The 25,986-nt window shown below is 33.7% G+C and overlaps 2 protein-coding genes across 6 annotated transcripts in view; both read right to left on the minus strand.

Annotated features, from left to right (window-relative positions):
* Positions 1-544: 544 nt before the first annotated feature.
* On the minus strand, positions 545-2,440 carry LOC111513237 (potassium/sodium hyperpolarization-activated cyclic nucleotide-gated channel 1-like). Its single transcript, XM_023169407.2, has one exon. It carries the CDS (start codon positions 2,355-2,357, stop codon positions 639-641), a length of 1,719 nt encoding a protein of 572 aa, XP_023025175.2. The 5' UTR covers positions 2,358-2,440; the 3' UTR covers positions 545-638.
* Positions 2,441-10,795: 8,355 nt separating this feature from the next.
* Positions 10,796-25,986, minus strand: part of LOC111515287 (myogenesis-regulating glycosidase) — a 135,290-nt gene continuing 120,099 nt past the window's right edge. For all 5 annotated transcript variants that reach the window (XM_074172886.1, XM_074172885.1, XM_074172887.1 and 2 more), the window contains 5 exons: positions 25,599-25,858; positions 21,349-21,648; positions 15,603-16,480; positions 15,366-15,545; positions 10,796-12,140 (listed from right to left, as the gene is read on the minus strand). In XM_074172886.1, coding sequence (XP_074028987.1) covers positions 12,003-12,140; positions 15,366-15,545; positions 15,603-16,480; positions 21,349-21,648; positions 25,599-25,858 — 1,756 coding nt within the window. In that variant the 3' untranslated portion in view covers positions 10,796-12,002. The remainder of the gene's footprint in view (positions 12,141-15,365; positions 15,546-15,602; positions 16,481-21,348; positions 21,649-25,598; positions 25,859-25,986) is intronic.

The following is a 25,986-nucleotide window of genomic DNA, read 5'->3' on the forward strand; positions in this document are numbered from 1 at the left end:
TTTTTATTTTGTCGAGCTCGAGCAATAAGGTAATATTATAGAAAATTAGATTCCTATCTGCTTCCTATATAGAGATATGGAACACCGCGCCACTGTTGCAGGACCCTGTATATATATATATATATATATATATATATATATATATATATATATATATATATATATATATATATATATATATATATATATATATATATATATATATATATATATATATATATATATATATATATATATATATATATATTGCAAACTAGAATACGATCAAGGAGATCAGTTTAGGGAAACGTTTTAGAACATAATAATAATTCACAATTTTCAATAAGTAAAACCACCGGCTCGTACATTCTCTATATTTTTCAGTTTCACACTCCTTTCAGTGATTGACTTTTTTAAGTACTAACGTTCAACTGCGTGGATCTCTTTCAAACCCACAGCGGTGTTACCGAAACTTAATTCCATTTTTACAAAATAGGTAAATGCCCAAACAGCTCGAATTGAATCAAATTTCATTATTACTCGTGAATATTGAAATAAAACCAGATAGAGAAAATATTAATGTATTTCATATAAATAGTAGCAAAAGCTCAAAATAAAATATTTCATCAAATGAAAAACAAGAAAAATAAATAACTGAGTCAGTTTTCGAATTCAAAATTCACTGATCTAACAGCTTGTCTCTCTAGAAGTTTTCCAGATCTCAATGAGGACAAAATGTCGTTTCCGCCCAGAAGCAAAGTTGTTTCAATCGAATCGAATTTCTCAATTCTCTTCTTCACCTTGTTTTCAAAATATTTGAAGATTTCTGGATGTGCCCCCAAAAACTCCAAAAACAGTTTCTTCGATATATAATAAATTTCTGATGTTTCAACAGCAATATGAGTGTAAATTAGTTTTCCATCCTCAGTAACCAAAAATCCAAACTCATCTCCATCTTCCAAGTGGGTTATTTCTGTATTCGCGGCGTTGACAACAGCAACTGTTCCTGATGATATGAAGTACACATCTTCGACAGGTTGACCTGCTTTTGTTATAATATCAGTCGGCATGAACGTTTCTGTACTCATAGAAGCGAATAATGAAGCAAGAGTTGTTCTGGGTAGTGTTTTGAGTAGTTGTGCTTTCTCAATGAGCTTTCTTGCTCCAAACAAAAACATTTCTATTCTCAAATGTTCAGACAGCGTGGCAAGAATTTGGTTCTCGTTAAAATAATGTTTCTGAAGTTTGTATTCGTAGTACTTCAGCAGTCTAATTCTCAATTCATCTGGTAAATTTTTAGAGCTCATATATTCTTCTAGTTGACCCAAGTATTGTTCGTATTTACTTTCAGAAATTCCAACTAGCCCGAACATTTTTAATAAATCCGCTATCATATATAGAGTGTACAAGCGACCAAATATGCTTATAACTGTCAGAACAATTTCCTCTTCGGGACAAGTGAATGCATATTTATCGTGCGATGCTCCAAAATAGAAACACACTGTTATCATCAGAGCTTCTGTGTAGAGGTTTACAAATGGTACCTCACTAATTCTATCAACTCCAGCTTCAACCATCCAAGAATCGTTGGGAAATGTTTCTCCATAAAAAATTTTTGGTAATAAAAACAATTCGCAGGTAAAAATATGTATGGTAATACTCACAACAAAAAGGTGAAACAGTAAACTGAATACAGTTTTCGATAAGTGGAGCATTTTTATAATGTCTTCTAGAACACCCATAAAATATTTGAATCTTGTGAAGTATGCGAACATCACTACTACAGAAGCGAAATAATTATACATATAATATTCCCCCAGTAGATTTTCACTGTGCTTGTAGACTGACACTATATCATCATAAAATACAGCAATCACATCAAAAATAAAATACGTCTTCAAATAATGGAAAAGGATTTTCCTGGGTTCAATGATTATTTCTTTCTTCTTGCTGACTACATATCCCACGAAGAAAAATGAGATGAATATCAAGTACTGCAGAATGTTAATGATGATATCTATAACTAAAAAAGTGTGCATCCATCGAAAAAAAAATCCGTACATTACGGGCACACTATAAAATCGCCACAACCAGGAAATGAAAAACACAACTTTGATAACATTGTTCAGTTTACTGAAAGGGTGTATCACGAACCTATAGTGTTTCTTTGCGTGTCTTTTTTGCTCTCCGAACATGGTGGACTTATTTCGGAAAAAGTCCTTACTTTTGACGTTCTTCGGATCCATGCTACATAATGTCCGAATAACTCGAAGAAATCTGGCCGTATTTGATGCATTGGGAGGCAGAGGATATAAGGTTTTGTTCATAAGCTTACTTGATAAGGTACATTCGTGAACTTCTTTACTTTTTCTAGGCATTTCATTAACTTCTATTTGACAACATTTTTGACAGTCTTCGATCAGTGTTTACTTCGAGATTTTTTTTTGTAAAAAATGACTACGAATCACACGTAACCCTGTCAACGTATTTGCATAACTGAATTAGAAATATTATGAAAGTCAACTGTTATTAGTCGGGTAATTTCAAAGTGGAAATTCGTACTATATCGCAAACGACTACTAGTCATCTAATTTTACGCCTCATAAAGTTGTTATTTTCACAGGTTGAGAAAAAAATCTACAAAACATATATATTTCATCATAAGTTGTTTGGGCCCACTCAACATATCAATAATTAGTCCTCTTTCAATACCCAGATGTATTATGCAGAGTGTGTCTCTTCAAGTCACTTTTAGGTCTAAGTTCCTTTTTTAGGGTAGCTGAAAAATACTGACTCGACTCTGGAAAAATCACATTTTACTGTAAACAAAAAAAATATCTGTAAAAATATGTTTTCTCGTTAACGAGTTGTGGCCCCCCTACGAACGACAAGTCTCAAAAATCGAAACTTGTGCGAGCTAAGGTCTAACGGCGTCTTACCTTTTAACGTGTGATTCCTGAAAGGAATCACATGTTTGAGATCTACTTGTGGAAATGGGGACTGAATTGTACTTCATGGGATACTCACGGATATTCGCGATTTTTTCTGGGATGATACTACATGATTGTAGAAATTCAGAACACTTTCTATTTTTTGTCGGACTCAATTAATTTTCGAATAATAGCCTGTCAAAGTTTGTATGACATCATATTTTACTTTTATTGAGCAATAAACGATTGCAATTCAGATATTTTTTATTTTATACATTTTTTCTATATCATCGCACCTTTTTCTATTCCTTTTCATTCACTTATTGCCAAGATTTTTGAAATTAGATTGAAATTCCATAATTTGTCGGGTGCTTAGGTATATAACACAAACCACTTTTTGTAAATTGCATTAAGTCTCAGTATTGGGATTAGAAAATTCTCTACCAACCGAAAATTATATTTTTCAATAATCACTAAAAAATTATAACGTTTTTGAATTTTTCAACTTCCACTTGATATAACATTTATACCTAAAATGAGAATAATAAATGGCATGCATTAATAGAATATTGATATATATATATATATATATATATATATATATATATATATATATATATATATATATATATATATATATATATATATATATATATATATATATATATATATATATATATATATATATATATATATATATATATATATATATATATACAGTGTGTCCAAGATAAGGATCCTAAGCATGGGAATCTCAGTACTTGTTGGAGATACAGCTTAGGTTAAATTAGGAAAAAGTTGTGTTCTTTGAAGCTTATTTACATGCCGTTTAGAAATTTGAAGAATTTTCATGGCCTGCTGATATATTTGGGAAAAACGAGAATTTGACAATATCAATTTTATTTTTTTCTGACTTTATTTGAAAAGATATCAAAAAACGAATAACACTTTTTCATGGGCACTTTCAAGGTACTACACGATGGTATTTTTAGTTTTTATATCCGACGTTTCGTTTTCAAAAAACCAACTTTACTTTTTTAAATAGCCCGAAAAAAAAGTACACCCTGTATCTGATTTCATTTTTTATTACGAATTCAACGATGTAACACATGCCATTGTTTTCTTTTTAGTTTAAAGGAAAATTGCATTTTTTCTATTTTTAAAATGTATTTTTAAGTAGGTTAATAATGATTTTTTTAAAGTAATGAAAACAACAAAGAAATTAACGCATTTTTTTATTCAATTCAAAGGAGGTGTTCAAACAGGTTTCCGTTATTTTCCAAACATAAGTATGATCTTCTAACTGTAGAACTTAAAACATCACGTAACATCTCTGGTGTAATACTGTTAAATGCGATAGTTACACATTCTCGTAACTGCTGTTCAGTTTCAAAAGAATGTTGGTAAACCCGGTTTTTAACAAAACCCCATATGAAGAAGTCCAGAGGAGTTAAGTCAGGGGATCGCGCTGGCCAAGACACTTCACTAAAGGTTCCAATCCACCTTCCAGGAAATCGCTGCGAAAGATAATCTCGAACTTGTCTAGAATTATGTGCAGGAGCACATAATGAACATGTTGAAACCAACAGTTATTGACCTGTGCCAGAGGTAAATTATCTAAACAGTCTTCTACATAGTTTTGCTATAAATGATGGTATCGTTCGGCGGTCAAAGAATTATAGTAAAAAAACGGACCTAGTATTTTAGTTCCTAAAATTGCACACCACATATTAAACCCAAAACGTTATTGATGTCTTGATATTTTCTTAACACGCGGATTTTGCTGAGCCCAGTAATGCGTATTGCGGCGGTTGAAGATACCATTATAAGTGACCATAATTTCGTCGGACCATATTATTTTTGAAGGGAAATTATAATCTTTTTCACACGCGCGTGTATACCATTCGCAAAAATTTCGGCACCGTTCGAAATCCCCTGGTTTAAGTCCTTGGCAAATCCTAAATTTATAGGGGTGATATCTATTTTTACGCAAAATAAATTGAGCTGTGGATTTGGCTACTCCTACATTATTTTCGATTTGCCTAGTTGATATTTCAGGGTTCTCAACAACTGCTTGTAAAACATTATTTTGGTCTTCTTTCGAGATAAAACGGGCTTTTTAAATGAACCATATTCTTTTAAATTTCGAGCCAGCTCTAAGAAAATGGACTTACATGGCTGCTTTCTTTCTGGATATGTATTAAGATACATTGCTGTTGTATTTACAGTATTTTTGTGGCACAAAATGTAGCACGTTAGCATGTCAAACTTTTCTTCATGGCTATAATGCTCACCCGGCATATTCGACGATAATAACACAATATTATCTATTCAACAATAAACAATAATAACGACAACAGTAACAATATTTACGTCAAAGCATTTGTTTGCAACGCCTGTTTAAAGATTTTTTTTAAAATAGATAAATGTAATTTTCCTTTAAACTAAAAAGAAAACAATGGCATGTGATACATCGTTGAATTCGTAATAAAAAATGAAATCAGATACAGGGTGTACTTTTGTTTCGGGTCATATAAAAAAATAAAGTTGATGATGGTTTCTTGAAAACGAAACGTCGGATATAAAATCTAAAAATACCATCGTGTAGTACCTTAAAAGTGCCAATGAAAAAGTGTTATTCGTTTTTTGATATCTTTTCAAATAAAGTCAGAAAAAAATAAAATTGATATTGTCAAATTCTCGTTTTTCCCAAATATCTCAGCAGGCCATGAAAATTCTTCAAGTTTCTAAACGGCATGTAAATAAGCTTTAAAGAACAGAACTTTTTTCTAATTTAACCTAAGCTGTATCTCCAACAGGTACTGAGATTCCCATGCTTAGGATCCTTATCTTGGACACACTGTATATATATATATATATATATATATATATATATATATATATATATATATATATATATATATATATATATATATATTATATATATATATATTTATATATATATATATATATATATATTTATATATATATATTTATATATATATATATATATATATATATATATATATATATATATATATATATATATTTATATATATATATTATATATATATATATATATATATATATTATATATATATATATATATATATATATATATATATATATATATATATATTTATATATATATATATTATATATATATATATATATATATATATATATATATATATATATATATATATATATATATATATATATATATATTTATATATATATATTTTATATATTTATATATATATATATATATATATATATATATATATATTTTCACAAATGACAATTTCAATTGTCATTTGTGAAAAAAATTGAATATTATTTGATGGGATACTCACGGATTGCCGCGATTTTTTCTGGGATGATACTACATGATGGTAAGAATTCAGAACACTCTTAATTTTTAGTCAGACTAAATTAGTTTTCAAGATATAGCCTATCAAAATAATGTGTTGGAATTTATATTGTACCTTTATATTGTACGCCAGTGTCATCAATCCGGCCCGCGACAACCTAATTGTTGTTACTATTGCTGTGATAAGTTGAAGAAGAAAACACAGAATGATAATTACTCGGTGTTATTTACTTGCAAGGTAAAACTTAACGACAGAAATTATGACAAAGAAAACTTAACTTAAGTATCTAAGTTTAAGCATATTAATAACTAACAAATAATTGAAATGAATCACAGTAAAACAAAAACACTAATGAGATTTAGGTAATTGTGATTTTCCACCGACAATACTTTGTAGTTGTGGATCAATTTTACTTGTACCAATTATCAAAAGAGATTTAAGATGCTCATCGGTTAATTGAGATCTGTAATCATTTTTTTGTGTACTTCACCTAGGAAAACGTTTTCTCACACAAGTAAGTAGTACCAAAAACAGAAAACAACCCACGAGCAAATTTATGCAAATTATCAAATTGTTCCAGTGGAAGACTCTTATAAAATTCTAACAAAGATGAATTTTGATATTTGTTCTTAAGCATATCACTGCACCGTAAATCAATAATTTCCATTTGGACTTCCGGAGCCAGGGTTTCAATGTCAGAATCAAAAGGATTTTGAAAAAGCTTAATTTCATTCGCAATGACATCAAAATCTGAAAAACGAGTATCAAAATTTATCTTCAAAGCACTCAAAGTTACGATTGCAAAATTGACGGGAAATTCAGTCACTGTAGTGTGGCTGAATATTTCACATGTTTAAAAATGTGTGAAACATCTTTCACGTAATTGCGATTGAAAAAGTATTATTTTCTGCCTGAAGGATTTAATATTGGTGTATAAATCAGGGAGAAGCTGATTTTCTCCTTGCAATCTCAAATTCAGTTCGTTCATATGATTTGTCAAATCGACATAGAAGGCTAACTTCCACATCCATTCACTATTTTCTAAATCGGCAAAAAGGGCGCTGCTTCTCATTTAAAAAAATTTCGATCTCTGCTCGAAGTTCAAAAAAGCGCTTAAGGACTTTTCCGCAACTAAGCCAGCATACGGCAGTATGATATGGTAAATAATTTTCTCCAATCTGTTGAATAAACTCGCGGAATTGTCGGTGATTCAGCCCAGTGGATCTGATGAAGTTAACAACTGATATGACTGGTTTTAGAACTTCAGACATATCCAAACATTTTCCGCACAAGGACTGTTGCTGAATGATACAATGTTAGACTAATGGTTTTGAACCACCATCATTTTCTACAGCCTTTGACACAATTGCAACCACTCCTTAATTTTTACCATACACATTTTTGCCTCCATCAGTTGTTATAGATTTCAAAATTCTCCATCGAAGGTTCTTTTTATTAATGGCATTTTCAACTCCCTTAAAAATATCTACCTCAGTTGTCGTGCCGTGAATACTATCAATATCAAGAAGTTCTTCATACACTTCATAGCTTTTATCTACCGCGAATAAAAATCAACACCTGAGCAGTATCTGACACATCCGTTGACTCATCCAATGCTAGAGAAAACCACTCATGATGTCCATTTTTGTCAGACAGTTGAGATGATATATTTTCTGCGATATCTTGCACCCTCCGAGCCACGGTGTTTGCTGACAAACTGACACTTTTAAATAAATTTACCTTTTCGGGGCATGTTTCTTCGGCTACTGCAAACAAGCATTCTTTTATCATTTCTCCATCGGTGAATGGTTTGCCACTTTTTCCGATTCCAAGAGCCACACGAAAGCTGGCGCGAGTTGCAGACTCTTGTTCAGTATTCGCCTTGATAAACAAAGATTGCTGCGATTTGAGTCCACGTTTCAAAGCTTCAAATTTTTCCTTCCGCAAACTTCCTGTATGCTTGGAGTAACTTTGAAGATGTTTCGATTCATAGTGTCGTTTAATGTTATAGTCTTTGGGAACAGCTATGGTTTTATTACAAATTAAACATATTACTGGACTCAATCACAAAATACTGAAAGTTCAATTTTTCTTGGAACGTTCTGCATTCACTGTCGATTTTTCGCTTCTTTTCCATACTAACAAATCACACATAAAAACAATAAGTCAAATCAAAATATTTTTATTGACGGGTGTTACTTTATTTCACAATAGACAGTTTCGCTTCCTTCGCCTTTCCTACGCAGACTAACTCGCAGTTGCACCGCTAGCCTTTTTATATGCAATTATTACTGCCATCTCGAGGTGATCGGAATACACTAGCTAGAACCAGAACTTCCTCGAACCAACGCGGTAATTCCAAATATTTAATTATGCTTAATGCCACCTAGCGGGTAGATGAAAAAGATAGTACATAGTACCACTACTCGCCACTAGATGTCGTTAAGTGTCACAATACACAATAATAATTGAAATGCAAAAAAAGCGTAAGTTTGCTTAGGTCACGCACTTTGCGACTATCCTAGTCTAGAAATATATTTAAGGGCAGAAATTGGCCCTTGGAACAAACTGAAAAAATCATTATGGCCCGAAGGCTTCAAAGTTTGGAGACCCCTGCACTAAACGATTATAATTCACATATTTTTTATTAACACATATGTATCCATATCATCGCACCTTTTTCTATCCCTTTTCTAAAATACATGATATTTTCAATTCAGTAAGTCAGGTTGGACATTGAGAAAAGATATTTTTTCCAAAGTTAAACATTCGAAAATACGTTCCTTTTATAATTCGAAGGTCGGGTTAGATTTTGAGGAAAGATAGTTTTTACAAAATTAAATATTCGAAAATGCATTCCTTTCAGACATCGGATATCAGGTTAGATGTTGAGGATAGAAAGTTTTTTAACAATTCTATAGTTAGGTTAGGTCAGGTTAGGTTAGGTTAGGTTGGATTAGGTAGGGATAGATTAGGTTGAGTTGGGTTAAGTCGGGTTAGGTTAGGTTAGGTCGAGTTAGGTTATGTTGGGTTAGGTCAGTTAAGGTCGGGTTAGATTAGTTTAGGTTAGGTAAGGTCGGGTTAGGTTCAGTCGGATTAGGTTAGGTTGAGTTAAGTTAGGTTAGGTTAAGTCGGGTTAGGTTAGGTCAAGTTAGATTGCCCGGGTTACGTTATGTTGGACTATCACGCGAGGTGCCAATAAGGAACATATTTTGGAATATTTAAATAAATAAAATATCTTTCCTCAATATCTAACCTGACCGAATCGAATTGGAAAACGAACGTATTTTCGAATATTTAACTTTGAAAAATCATTTTTTTCTCAACATCCAACCTGACCTACTAAACTGAAAATGTCATGGATTTTAGAAGAGGGATAGAAAAAGTTTCGATGATTTTTCCGAAATGGGCTTTCCTATAAGTATTTACTAGGTATTCACCAAACTAAACGGAGTTTGAATAGCGTGCAATAAGTATGGGTCGATTCTAACCACCCATTCAACAAAGATAAAAGATGATAGCAAAAAACGTATTCAGATGCCTCCCATTTGCCGGGATGACATGTAAGTGAAATTTTACCTATTTCATTTACTATATTGTGTAGCAATCCTGTGAACGATATCTGATTCAATTCAATAACGAATGTTTGCTTTGGAATACAAACTGAACAGAAAAGAGTTTTTTTTATATAATTCAGTGTTCATTTAAAAGTAGTTTCGAAAGTATTTTTTCTTTCGTGTAATTCAATGTTTCTTCCAGTTCGTGTCTGAAAGTTACTTATTTGCATAATCTACACATCTTTGTATATAGTTGTTTTTCTTTATTAATCACTTTCTTCCCTTCTTTGGAAGATTCCCACATTTTTTTTTGTTAACACGCTTATATTAACACTTGTATGTTTGCAACCGATTCCCTTGGACTCGATTTTGACTAACGGACCGATGTATTTTAAACTTTGTACACTTATCAAGAATCGGTGACAATACAAAAAGTTTATCTCATTGAATGACAGTTTGAAAAACTAAAAAAACACGCTTTAATAACAACACAAACTGATAGTGTTCAACATTGATGATAAGTCCTATGGCCTGATGTTACTAATGACTTTTAAGTCTGAAATCAGAATAAATCTATTTGCAAAAAAAAATTATTTTGTTGTAAAAAAGCTTAGGGTGCCAATCTGGCAAACAGCTCCTAATCAAGTATTCATAACAATTGATATTTATCACCGCACGCTTTTTTATAACACAATTAAATTTTTTATAAAAAGATTAATTCATTTTGGACTCAGTTACATCAAGCCTTAGGACTTATTATCGATGTTGAACACAATCTTAAATTAGTTTCGAATTATTTTTTATTTTTTAGTTTGTGTTGCTATTAAAGCTTTTTTTTTAGTTTTATAAACTATTATTTATTTTTTGTAAAAATGATGTTTACTTCATTCAGTATTTTCAGAAAAACATTCAACATCTCAGTTACAACACTCGAAATTCAAATAAAATCACAGTATTAGGAATATTACAAATTTATTATCTTAATATCACAATATATGTGTGAACAATCATTTGAATGGGAGACTTAATGTACACAATTTTATTGCTTCAAGACTTTTTCAACGAAATTTAGAGAATCCCATTATATATCATAATAACTACAAGATTTTTGCATTTTCTGGAAGTTACAGGAATAAAACAAAATATTTTTATTACGACAATAATAATTCAAAAAACTTTCTAGCCTCAATTTATTTGTCATTTGAAAACTAGAGCTCAACCTAGTCGCCTTGCAGTGAAAGGCAGGATGAATCTCGCCGGCGGGGCGGTCGATGTCGAAGCTTGGCTTTGCAACTGACCTCCTTGGGGAGCCACGTTCATTTTTGATATTTGAGGATTGAGTTCTGTCCGTCCCATGAATGGTGGCTTCGTAGGGGGGGATTGTCTTCTATCCCCCACAGTCTTCACCATTGTGAATTAATAAAAGATTGGAAAAGCCTGTAAATTTCATTTTCACGGGGAGAAAGATTTTTCCTATGGAATTGTCAACATCACTTTCAAATCATATTTGAGTATACATAAATAGTGAAAATATTCTGTCTATCCAAGATGAATGTGAAAAAAAACTTTTCACTTTCTAAGATACTGAGAAATATTCCAAATTATACATACAGTTTTCATAATACCTACACAAAAACCGTATTCGGAAACTTGCCAGCTTGCTTGCTATTTATTGTGGCACGTGACTCATTTATTCCACATTGAGTTCTTTCTTGAAAAAAACACAAGATGATAACTCTTTCATCTAGGAACAATTAGAGTAGAAGTGATGATATCAAAGCCTCTGGCAAGTTACCGCATGTCTAAAAAGTTATAAGGTATATTCAATGTGAGGAACCATTTTTTTATTCGTTCAGATCTTGACTAAACTTAGCTACACATGTATCGTATCATAAAAGAAAGTGGTTCAAAAAATAAAAATGAAATTCTGGTATTTTCATGTATTATCAAAAACTTGTTGAATTTTAGTTTTGATGGTAAAGTGCCTCAGTTTAAGACCTACAGATTTTTTAACGAGTTGTAAAAGCAATTATATTGGCTGCTATTAGATTAACAGCTTCTTTGATCTAGTGCATTGAAGTGTAGTGAAATTCATCCATCCCAAAATTCTACCACAGAAGAAAACTGAAAGTCAGGAACATAACTATCGTTGATTTTCTATATTAAAATCTTGTGTCATCTGGCATTCGCTCAAAGTAAGCAACTTCGTTTCTCTCTACATGGTAATCATGAATCCATCTACTACCTTTCCTCAAACTCCCATCTATACCGTCTTTCCAAACTCCAGCAGGAAGATACACCTGGGAAAAAGATTTTGTAGATCAGTTTCTTCTGAAATAATTAGTCCCTTTTCACGATCGTTATGCATTCCTCTGATATTTGTATGATTTTCTTATATTAGAGTTTTTTTCAAATGGTAAGATTTTTATCATCATTCAAAGAAGAAAGTAACACAATTCATGAAATTATGAAGCAACAAATATTAATTGGCGCTCCGGGGTGACTTCATTGATTCCCGTGGCGCATTTGCTTTTTCAGTTGAAACCCAAAATTTTAGATCACCAAAACTTTGTTCGGGTGAGTTTTGGGGAATTTTGTGTTTTAATCGTAAAGCAATTATTTTTTATTTTTTCATTATTTGCCATTATTGCCAAGCGATATGCCTCTGAACTCCGATTAAATATAAAGGGAATTTTGAAATTTGCTGAAGTTTGAGAGAAAAATTGGAGTGTTTTTGTAAAGATCTGGTGAACAAACCGGGGAATGCATCAATAACAACTGTGTAATATTCAGAAAATACATTTTTTTTTTAAATCTGGTCCCTAAATTCAAGGAAATTCGTTAGCCAGCTGTCGCACCCTACGACAGCCCACCCTCAAAAGTATAAACTTGTTCAAGCTAAGGACTACCGAAGTTTCACCTCACAGCGAAAGATTCCTAAAACGGGAATTGATAATAATAAAGAAGCAGTGGTCAAGAGATACAATAAGCCTCTCAGAGTGGTGTATCTTCAACACCTTAGTCCACCATAATCGCATGGCGACAATATGTACGACTTCAGTCTATACTGACCATTATAACACGGCATGCTGACTGCCAATATTACTATTTTCTACACCCGTACTCTAACAATACACTTATATGACCATAATCCGTTTCATTATGATACAGATTTTTCATAACGATACAGATTATCAACCAATAGAAACCCATAATTTTTCAATCAAGAATCCTGTTCTTGTTTGTCTTAGATTCTAACCTAAGTTACTAATTGCTTTATTTGTCAAAATCAGTTTTCATATTACCTACCTATATTATCAAAATGTCTGAAAACAGCGATATAGAAGGAATACCATCGACTCCTCCACACATATCGGAGAAAGCAGAAAATGCAACAAAAAATCTTTTACCCCAAAAATCTAAGAAAGTGTACGAAAAACTATATCAACGGTTTACCTATGGACTGGAGAAATACAAATAATATTTCGACATTCTCGGAAAATGTTTTGATTGCCTATTTTCAAGAATTGATGGAAACTATGAAATCATCTAGTATATGGACACATTACTCAATAATAAAATCGTTGATAAACATCAGCCATAATATAGACATTTCAAAATATAAGAAGCTACAAGCTTTATTAAAGCGAAAGTCCGAAGGATATGTTGGAAAAAAATCAAAAATATTTTCACCTGAACAATTAAAAACGTTTATCGACGAAGCACCCGATGAAATATACTTATTTATAAAAGTAAGTACATATCTACCTAACATTATATTTTTAAATACATATTTTGTCATAATTACTTTTTCTATTTGACATATGCATGATTTATTTTATTAATTTCGCATAACTTAATAAGGTACCTCGTGGTGTAGCAAGCTAAGGAGTTGACTTCGTTCTTGACGGCTTTGCAAGACGCCGGTTCGAATCTTTTTATTGTAATTTTTTTTCATTTCTTTCTTTATTTTATAATTATTTTTTTTTGTTTTAGGTAGCAATGATTTTTGGAATAATGGGAGCATGTCGAAGGCATGAACTATATGACCTTAAATGTGAAAATGTCAAAGATATGAATGGAATCTTAATTGTTAATGTGGTAGAAACTAAAACAAAAGTACAAAGAACATTCACAATTACCGGCAAATATTACGAAATTAGTAAAATATACGGCCGAAATTTTGCCCACCCCTTCTTTTTTCGTTAATTATTTTAATGGTAAATGCACAATTCAAAACATAGGTATTAATAAATTTGGAAATTTAGGGAAGAAAATAGCAACGTATTTAAATCTGCCTGATCCGAATTTATCTACAGGTCATTGTTTTCGAAGAACATCTGCAACCGTATTAGTTGATGCCGGACGCGATATTACTGCATTAAAACTTCATGGTGGCTGGAAATCCAATTCAGTGGCAGAAGGCTACATTGAAAATTCGCTTCAAAATAAAATCAGCATTTCCAATACAATATTGAACTCTATTGATTGTAACAACAATGAGATAAATGTAAATATTCCTTCCACTTCCAAATCAGTGGTACCTGGAATAAACTTTTCAAATTGCACAATAAATAACCTTAATATTTTTTAAAAGATCAGATTAATTACAGTTGTTATATTCAATATAAATATAATTAGAATCTTTATAGTTTTCATATATCCATGATAATATCATTAAGTTTGTGTGTTTTTTTTTTAAATATGAGTTAATTACTGTAAATGTGTTCAATACAAATATAATATTTATAGTTTTTCATTATTTATCGGGTTTAGAAAAAATAGCGTATGCAACTCTCATGTAATGGTTATTAATACACTCGCATAAACCATACAAAACTCGCCTTCGGCTCCCATCATTACATGATCGCTGCATAATATACTATTTCCACCTCACAGTATTGATGAGACATACATCAATGTTGTCTTACGCTTTGAGGAATATTGAGAGGTGTCAAATGTATTGAAAGGACTCATTCATATATAGATATGTCAAGTTTGTTCTTTCATTTATAGCTGCAATGGCTCGAATGAACCTTCAAATTTGCAAATTGCATATGAAAGTGACATCTAGGAACAAGATCAATGAAAAAAAATTCAAGTTCACATAATGGAAACAAACTTTACAGTAAAATTCGACTGGATCTGAAGACTCTCAATGAGTACCATTTCGAATTATAACCATTTTTTCCTATATTTTGTATGTTTTCGTAGTACTTTTTACTGTTCCACAAAGACTTTCATCTATGGATAACAATTTGTAATTGATTTCCAATTGTACTCAATCATAAATGAATTTATTTTTATTGTTTACATTGTATTCGTTTATTTTTCTGTCAGTAGGCTGGCTAGTGACTAGGCGGTGATTTCGTAATGGTGAATGATAGAGGCGGATTTATTCTCTGAACGGTAGTAGTACAGAAAGAGAACTGATGTCATATTCAGATTCAGCGCCCTAATTATAACTATAATCGTGAATACAAAGATTATGTATTTCGTATGATTTGATCTTATTCTCAACTCACTTCTCGTTCTCTGAAGCCAGAAGACAGAACAGGAGCAACAATTATCTCATCTCCAATGGAGAACTCATCTACTGCAAGATGGCAATTGGGATCCTCAGCGTCTAACATCCACAGAGGTCTGATTATGGGCAATCCCAGGTTCAAAGATACCCTAGCAAACTTTTTCAATTTTGGAGTAACCTACAATAAAGGCATTTCGCGATGAAATTATTCATGTACTCAGTATTACTCATCTACCTTATTCTGTCTAGTGAGAGCGAGATTTTTTGCTATTTCTGAGATGGTTTCCTCACCGTAGCTGCTGGGTAAATGGTGATATCTCACAACAGGCAAAAAAGCAGCCAGTTGCAGCCACCTTATGTATAACTCTTCATCTGGAAGTGATCTTCCTGTCCCATTAGTGTCAATAGTAGTTTCAGGTCCATCATAGTCCCCTCCCACAGCACCTGGGATAAGAAATGGGTAACCAAGAATTCCATAAGTGAGAATAGTTGGTATAACTTTTCTTAGACCATCCCAAGATGATTCGAACTGTGGTAAAACGACAAAAGCTGGCGACTTCGGTCTCTCTACAGCACTATTAACCCCAAAAATTGGAACTGAGCCTTGAAGACTGTTGATGAAGAAACTTTTATATTGGTCAGGACTGCGCAATGCTCTCTCACATTGATAATAATGTGGCATGTTGTAAGCTAAGCCCATGTCGAGGTAATACGCATCGAACTTGTATTTCTTTCTGACGTTTTTCAACTTTTCCAGTAGCCACGGTATCGTTCTATTATTGGTGATATCGAGAACGCCTGCGCTCTGAACTGTTTTATACTTTGTTAGCGCCGGTATGATTCGATCGCTGAATCTTTCAGAAACCAACAATCGCTTTTGTACTGCTTCGGCAAAGTTGAAGCTTTCCGTTGATATGAAAGGTTGTATGGTGAAAACCACTCTGAATCCTCTTCTGGTCAACATCTCCATAGTTTTTTCTAACGTAGGAAAACGAGAAGTATCCAGTTCAAAATCGCCGACTTGGTTTTGCCAAAATTCGTTGATCAACACGTGGCCTTGTTTAAGTATCGCCACTGAGTTCGTTATGTCGTCAGTAAAATTGGAGATTGTTTCTGAAAAAGAATAGTTGAATTTATTGATGAGATACTTATTGAAAACATCTAGATAATAATGGTGACCACACTATAAAGGGACGACTAACCATAAAATTTGATGAAGAAAAATGAAACCATACAACCAAATTGAAAATAATCCTCAATGGAAACCTTCAAAATTTGGTGAATTCTAAATTCATATAGTAAAAAAAAGAATTCTTGAAGGGATGATGGAATATTAAAAATATTTGAAAATTATAATGACACTATCAAAAGAAGTGATCAAAGTGATTGTTGAGAAAACTAAATGTAGGAAGCTGAATATATATATGAAACAGAATTGTATCAAAATAATTGTAACTTCAGAAGAAAAATGATTAACATGAAGCTGACAGATTAGGCAATGATACCAAAAAAAAAATAATCTTATTGCACCTCACCTAACTTCATTGATCATTATGTGTTTTCAAAATTCTTCATATAGTATCGCGAAAATGAAAATGATACGTCTAAAACCAACTGTAAGACAATATTTTCAAAAAGTTTTGAGGGTTGAGTGGAAGAGCAACAGAGTAGTATTGCCTGTTTCCGAGTTTAACTTCAGCCTTATTATCCTTATATGCTTGTGATCCAAAGTTCTACTATTTTCCAAGCATGTAATGGGTAATAATAAAGACTGTTATTATTGTTATTATTGAGTATGGCTTCTTACCAATCATCTGGTCGAATGCAAAAAAATATATTAGTTCGTTGGTTTGAACTGTTTATTCAATTTTCTTGTCCGTCAAAAAGGTTACAGTCTGAATACTTCTTGATAGCCATTCAATGAGTTTGGAATTATGAGAAAAAACAATCCCACTATCAGATTATGGTCATTTCAAGTGCGGAGGAGAAACGCCTTCAATGGGAAAAATGTGGTACTATTCGCCTTGAATTATGAACATGAAAGTACCATTCATAAGTGGCAACATTGGCAAGAATTAGGATGATTATCACCAATAACTTTCCTTCAAACTATATAAACTTTTTTGGGAAAGAAGCATGTCAAAAAGTAGCTATTCAGTACTGCAAGAATGCCTTGATAGCCTCAAGGAAAGGGATTATCTGAATGCAGATGTAACATTAGGTATTATTGTAGTAATAGGTATTATTATCAAAACTCAAATATTCATATGGTATTATTTCAAGGTGAACCACTCTGCATGCTGGTTTTGGAGGGTGCATTGGCATGGGATGTGGGGGTTGAGCAAACCGGCCAGCGGATGCCTGCTTCTACGTAGCCCCGCTGGATACGGGAATGACAAATTCACTTGTGGTTCTGTTATTCCCTAACTGAATGGCATCCCTACGGTGGCTTCCTAAGGTGTGTGTATCCGCGCCGAGAGGATGAATGACACTGAGCCTATCAGCTGTCTCTACGGAACCTTCGAGATACCGGGCGCCCTCTCGTCGTAGCATCGTCTTGTAACGGTAATGCAGGGCTCTGCCGTGATTGACCTTCTTTCCCTAGCTACTCTTGGGACTTTTATGGACAGAGTAAACTTAAAAATTTTTCCTGACGCTGAGTCTACAGAGGAGATAGTTGTCGATCTCACGACTCCAACTTACCTCAATGTTAATTTAGATAAGGAGCGAGAGCTTTTCAATTTTCCAACTCCTAATCTGATAACTTAACCTAAAAAAACTTTGGAAATGACTGAGTCGTCTCCTCAAGAGCGGAGTACCTTATGAAACCGACTTGCACCAAATTCTTGAGCGGCGTACGCAGAATCTGTCTCAGGTGAAGCAACAAACCCATCATGAGCAGGTTAGTAAACGTTTGCGCTCAAATGATGATTTACCAAAACCGGAGGTGAAAAAGTCTGGCACGGTTGAATCTAAGGCATCGTCAAGTATAGCTGACGTGCAAAAACCTTCATATGGGAAGGTTGTCGTGGGTATCAAGGTGGGAATCTTGCACCTTGACTATCCGACTACCTCATTAACGATGGAACCGCAGAGCATATACTTTGTGTCTGCTCCGCTGCAGACCCGAACTATTACCATCTGATCTGAAAGACCACTCACCATACAAACTAATCGGATTCGTTGAGAAGATGGGTTTATTTGGTCAAGTGTGAATAGGCGTGAGCCACAATAAACCCTTATAGGTTGCGTCGAATAGACCCTCTATTCGATGTCGAATAGAGGGTCGAATAGACCCACTCACTTTGGACCTAACCTAACCTATGTATAAAGCTTCACGAACAAACGTATTCAAAAAACACTTTATTGTGAGATTTTCACTAAACAGTTTCACAAAAATGCAACACTTGTTTCGCCATACAATGGCTTCTTCGGGCGTGTCCTTACTGGTAAAGACGTTTTGGTAAAATTGTTTAATATCTGCCAATCCCACCATATAAAACTTCATGGTCAAGAAACAAAAAGATTGTTGAAAAGGTCGGATACACTCAATTATACTTTTATTTAGATAAGAAAGAATTTATTTGAATTTTTTTTCACCTACTAGATATCTTTCGAGATACCATGACGGCATCATCATAAAGGTAGGTATTTAGTTTATCTGACAAAATATCATCAAGGCAGTCTGATCACCCAAAGTAATATCCCCGATAGTAATATATTCATGATAATAAATTGACGACTATTTCAAAGAATTGACCTGAAAATAACCTCTAAAAAGTCTATTGAATATTGAACTGTAGGAAACCTGAACTTTTGTCGATTCATTTCTGGTAGTGAATTTGATGATGAAATGTCAAACAGAGGTAGAAGGACAATGAAAAAAGCTCACAGGTACACGACCATTTATTATAGATTGATGTGTGAAATGGTTGGAAAATCAAATCAATAGCACAATATTCCGTAACAATATTAAAAATATCAAAATCTGAATAATAATTAGTTCTGCACTTGGAGTTCTATTATATCTCTTCGGGCATTCGTGCGATATTGATGCTCGTGTATTTCTGGAAAATTATAAGTCAGAAAAGACTTTAATAGCGACAACAAAGTCTTTTAGGCCTTAAGCCAATCCCCTGAAATAATTTGTAAAAAATCTGGTCAACGGAAAATCCTCACTGGATGAGAGAAAAACACACGCAATACCCTCAAAAGATTAATGTTTGCGCCAAGAATTGTAGAAAATCATATCATTGGTTCCTTTTCCATTGAGTGCAGCTTGAATGGCGATAATTATTTGGCACTACTTCAAAATGATGCCATTTCAAGTTTAGCAAATGTATATCCCATTCTAAGAAATACGATATGGTTTCAGGAGAATGAAGCATCACCACATTACCAAGTTAATGTCCGGCAATACCTCGATACAACATTTCCCAATCGGTGGATAGGGAGGCGAGGATCGATTGAATGGTCAGCGCGATCACCTGATCTCTCATCATTAGATTTCTTTTTATGGGTATATGTAAAGAACAATGTGTACAAAACTAAAACTTCAGATTTGAATGACTTAAAAGAATGAATAACTCTTTCGATTAGGTCTGTCACGCCTAATTTGATAAATAATATTAGAAGACAGTTTTATTTGAGATTAGGATGTTGTCAAGACGTTCGCGGTGAATATTTTGAACATCTGCTTCGGTAACATCCATAGTTCTTTTTCGTATCCTACATTTCATTACGTTTTGCATTATATTTTAGTTTTTGAGTGTTTTTTATCGAATTTCGGTAACCACATGATTTCAATTTATTTTATCTTAATTGTTGCAATATTCTTGAAAGCGATAACATTTTTGAATAGAGAATGAAGAGACCTTTCAAACGATATATCACAAGCTTATACTCCTCATTTAAAAAATTGAAGTTTGTACCTCTCATTAGACGGCGGTTGAAGGTAGGGGTAGCATTTTTCCAATGAAGTATGTCAAATTATAATTTAAATTTGACGTGTTTCGGAATTTTGTTAAAATATGTACTGTAACCGAAATAATGAATTTATTCCATTTGGCTGTTGGAATACACATCACTTGTAATCACTAGACGTGAGTTTCATGGCTTCCTTGAACACTTACTACACTTTAGAAGTTTTGAAATAGATGCAACAACATCTAGTCGGAGAAGAAAAAATGGGATCAACAAAATAAAAACAATATCTAATGCCGATGACAGAATCTCGCACAGAAGTTCAGAAGAACCGATGGAACCGATGAAGCTTTTTTCTAAATTCTAACTTCAAATTAGTAAAGGGGTTAAATAAGGGGTGAATACATGAAGCGTGTGCCGTCCTCCAACAAGAAATATTGTAGAAAAATAACTTACAAGTTCGATCAATCTAAACATAAATGTTCAAATTGTAAATTTCATCTTTCATTCACTTCATAAGAAATTTCGTTCTTTTGTTTTCTTTTTGAACTGTAAATTTGAAGCATTTTTTGCACCGTTTTCACTGTTCAAATGCAAATGCCATTTTACCATTTTTAGATAACCTCCTTATCCGATCAGTTTTGCAAAACAGGGGCATTTACCTCATCTCGTGAAATTACTGATATAACTTCATAGATTTTTCAGAAAGCAAAATCAACGACAGTTTTTTCAAAAGGCCAAAACTAGCTCTTGAATCATGCATCGTTTTTCATATATCGTTTTCTTATTCAAATCATTTATATAACTATTTTTTATTAACGACATTCTCAAAAAAACAAATGTAAGACATTCTTTACAGTTTTTATAATATAGTCAATTGTTTCGTTATATTGCTTTACAAACTGAATTTCTCAATTTTCCTGACGTGAAGCATAATTATTTCATTTGGTATTTCATAACTGTTTTGAAAAATTGAGAGAACTGAAGCAAAAGTATTTCTCTCACTAAAAACCGCTGCATAATTCTTTTTCAAAAATGGAAAAAATATTTGGAAATACCTTCTGTCAGGGTTTGCTTTGTAAGCGAAGTGATTTCCCAAAGAGGTTCCGTCAGTAATGAGTCGATGATATTCCCATCTTCTTTCTTTAATCCGTCCCACAAAGTGTGTTCACTAAGTTGTGCATGCAACTGGGACATGTTGGAATTGATGCAAATACTGTAATTCATCTGAGCTGTTTCAGTAAATCTGTTGAAGTATGCAAAGTTGTCGTACTGGGCTCTGATACAAAACTCTTTCATTGGATGATCTCGTATTGATACGTATAAGGGTGTTTTTTCATCTATGATGATTGCCGCTCCTGTAATCAAAAACAAAATACAATTAGGACTTCAATCAAATCATCCACTTCCACATATGTTTGACAAATTGAAAAAGCTTTCCAGATACCCAGGTATTTTTAGAAAAACAGTGAACAACAATAAATAATGATCACGATTTAAGTATACAATTGTTTTGAATAAAATAGTATGACAAATTAATGAATTAACTGCCTTAAACAAATTTATTTCTGAAAATATTTCACTAATCACAAACTAATTTATTTACAACACTTAGCAACTAACGCTTAATTTATATCCACTATTTGAATTTCTTGTTTATCCGCTCGATTCACTTTCTGAACTACCATCTTGGGTCGGGAAGCGGGACTTATATAATGTAACGGTCCTTTCTAGAAATCTGTAGTCGGTTCGGTACTCGACTAGAGTTTTACTGGCGGTTGCATTCTTTCGCGGTGATGTCATGTGTTTGTTTGCTGAGTCGGCCGGCATATCGGTCAGGGACGGCTTCAGATTTGTTACATTGCCCCCTTCTTGAAGACGTTTCGCCCCGAAATGTCATCCTTGGCGTGTGTCGATACCTGCAGGACTCTCCATATCTGCACTGTGAAGTTCGATGGAAATAACACTCCACAGTCTTTATGCTCGGTCGTGGAAGATGGTTACCGCACACCAAAATCTTAATGCCGCTGGATCTAAATATCCTTTCCAACATGCTTCTCACAATTCTCCAATACAGCCTGTCGAGCCCAGAGGCTAATTTCGGGATTGCCAAGTCCACAAGATTCTGATCGAACATCGTGTCCCTCAGTTTGGTAAGACTCCTCCAGACATTTTCATAGGACGGTTTGTCTCGATAATGCTTTTTGGTTACCAAGTAGAAAATGTTTCTCTGACTCTTCTTCAACTATAGCACTTCTCCGATTTCAGGATTCTGTTATCGTAATGTTTCGAGCTGACCGAATTTCTTGTGAATACCACAGCGATAACCCTGGACATTTGAAGATCCTCTGCCACACAGTAAGCTAGTGCGTAATCAACTGGAACTTTGAAAAGGTCTCGTGGCTCTTCTTGAGTTACCCCATGTACGACCTTCTGTCCATTTGAGTATAAAGACATGAACTTCTGGAACGTCATTTCATCCTCTGGTGGCCTGAGGGCGAGAACTTGGTCGTGATTTCCAGCATAAGGAACCAATCTATCAAAATGGACGACCCTAGGCTTTCCTCGAGGTGGCTTATGGATTCGGTAGACGAGGTCATATAAGCCGGGCTTATATAATGTAACGGTCCTTTCTAGAAATATGTAGTCGGTTCGGTACTCGACTAGAGTTTTACCTGCTGTTGCATTCTTTCGCGGTGATGTCATGTGTTTGTTTGCTGAGTCGGCCGGCATATCGATCAGGGGCGGCTTCAGATTCGTTACAATAGTTTTCCCTGACAGGTCTCTTTCGATATATCCAAGCGTTCCCAATGTGGTCATATGGCATAAGTAATACCCATTTCTCGCGAGTAGAATACTATATAACTAAATTTGAAGACAAAAAACAAACCAAAATAATTTTCAAGAATACTTTCTATTTTTATTGCATAGAATTTCAAATAATTTGGAAATTAGGTTCCTGAAAAACAATAAGGAAAGTACCGTCCGTCGGTGAACCTTCAATCCAGAACTCTGTGTTCTAACCGTGTTCTGACAATTACTCCACAGAAACTCGTAAATAATGATTTCACATTAAACCATTCTAAAAGCCAAGTATTCCTCGTTTTGTTATTATAGAAAAATTTTAATTTTCTCGCAACATTTTCTCCCAACAAATTTCAGGAGGAGCGCACTAGTTTTTACTTTAAGACTCCATGCTTTTATTCATGTTTTTCATTACAAACTATATATTTTTACACGAACTGTTAATTCACTGATTTCTTTTAGGAAGATATTTCCGAAACGGAAAAAATCTCGAATACAATTGTGAAGTTATGAATTTGCTCATCAGGAAACGTCCTCGAAGGTAGTGAGTTACGATTCTGGTCAACTGTTATTGTTTCAAATGTGTGGGTTATGGGATTAGAGCATAATTGTGCAACAGGACATGGTTACATAATCAACACTTTTTTCAACAGACATAGAAAATAATTTCATAACCAATCGAAAAGATGCATTTTGTATAACATTGTACTCACTCACAAGAAGGAAACTTTTTTCTGGTTTGTATAATATTAATACTAGCGAGTCGCTTCGGCTCCGCACGGGTGCAACGCTGATACTGAATATAAATTCACTCACCGAAAATTCAAGGGCATGGAGAAATAGTAATGAAAATTTAATTTTGTTTTATGGACACACCTTTTTTTTCTCGCGGCTGGCGGCTCAGTTGGAATATTTGAAAATTCTTTCCTATTGCATATTTACAATATAAAACGAACCTACATACAAAATTTCAGCCTCCTGAAATATCTATAGGTACCGGTATGGAGGAACAGTGATGAATAGGTAACTTTATACAATAAACGTTCCTTCATCCACGCGGCTGGCGCCTCAATTGGAATATTTGAAAAAAAAATTATTGCAAATCTAGCACATTAAACGAAACTCCATATAAAAAATTTCAGCCTCCGAAAATATAGTGGTACTAAGAAACAGTGATGAAAATGTAATTTTCATATATAAAAGCTCCCCTTTCATTCCCAGTGGGGCAACTTTTTTGAAAATCCTTTTTTATTGCACATCTACAATATGAAACGAACCTACATACAAAATTTTAGCCTGCGAAAATAAAGCGGTACGGGAAAACAGTTATTTTATGAACGTGCTTTTTCCCCGCGGCCGGCGCCCCAGTTAGAATATTTAAAAATCCATTCCTATTTTGAAATCTGTTTTTCCGTTAATCAGCTGTCGCCCCCATACGAACGACAACTCTCAGAAGTTGAGAAACTTGTGCGAGCCCACGATCTTCCGATCGTGAGTCGGGCGCACTACCACCGCGACCAATTCCACAACATGATGATTGCACACCTACAATATAAAACGAACCTAAATACAAATCTTCAGCCTCCGAAAATGAAGCGGTACGGAGAAACAGTAATGAAAAGGTAAATTTCATATGTAAACGCACCCCTTTTCCCCCCACAGGGGGGAGCCCCAGTCGGAATATTTGAAAATTCTTTCTTAGTGCGCAACTGATAAGCCAACTGATAAGATACCAAATTTTAGTTTCATAGAACTTACCAATACGGAGAAACACAGATGAAATGAGTGTTAAGTAACTTTCGCATTTATAAGTACAGATTTTGTTTTTTTCCAATATATACACAATATTCCAAAATTAATAGAGATAGTACACTTAGAATACACAGCTTTCCCAACATATTTTCACACGAATCAAACCCTTCCACTCTCATTTTGTATTATAATTATAACCGATATAGTAATCTTAAAGGTGTCGGCGAAGTCAAAGGCTAAAAAAACCAATACAAAGGAATTATGCCGCAACGAATTAGTCCACGTGGACTGAAGAATTGGCGGTTCGTATTGGATAATTTTTAATGACCGAGTTTTATGATTGGCTGAATGAAATTAAATTTGAAGTCATGTTACGGTGACCAACAGAATGTAGCGATGAGTACCACGTTGTGTGTGTTATGAAAGGGGAACTGCTGGAAGGTAGGGGGCACTATATATTTTACTTGAACTATATCATATTTGATAGATTCGTTATTTTATAATACTAGCCTGAGAGTTCTGAACATCTCAAATCATTATGATTATTTTCTCTTCAAAATTCATTAACTTAGACACCATGAATAGAAATTGTTGATTAGGTTTCATCAGAAAATTGGATAAATCTGTAATTTTTAACATCGATGTTCATCTAATGCAGACTTTTGGTATTCAAAAGTAACCGTGGAAATAATAATTCACGCATTCATTGCATAAATTCGGGAAAATAATGCCATCGAATTCACATACTCACCCTTTGAATTGATGAAATATCGTTTCAAGACATTTCCCCATTCATGCTTCTCAACTTCTCCAGTGATAAACGGTTGGAAAAAATGATTTGCTTTCTCTAAAGGCCAAGCAGATTCCGCTGTTTGGCCTCCCCCGTACCAATGACTGTTACTCATGTCGAAGCAATCCGTCAGAGGTATGTTTTCATTCAAAGAAATCCATCGAAGATTGTAGCACTTCAAATCGTCTCCAAAGTTGTGGAAATTCAAATACAACCTGGCCCTGAAATGAATATGAATTACTCAAATTCTATTTGATGGTGAAGAGATATTAATGAAAGCATAATGTGAATCAGAATGAAGTTGATAATGATAATAATTGAAAATTCATTTAAATGGTAACCATATAAG

Source organism: Leptinotarsa decemlineata, unplaced genomic scaffold (assembly GCF_025532065.1).
Source record: "Leptinotarsa decemlineata unplaced genomic scaffold, Ldec_3_MD MMD2_tig00000199_RagTag_RagTag, whole genome shotgun sequence".
Lineage (NCBI taxonomy): Eukaryota > Metazoa > Arthropoda > Insecta > Coleoptera > Chrysomelidae > Leptinotarsa > Leptinotarsa decemlineata.

Coding starts and splice junctions, on each gene's coding strand:
- LOC111513237 (XM_023169407.2), bottom strand. CDS start 2,357: ATGCCTAGAAAAAGTAAAGAAGTTCACGAATGTACCTTATCAAGTAAG.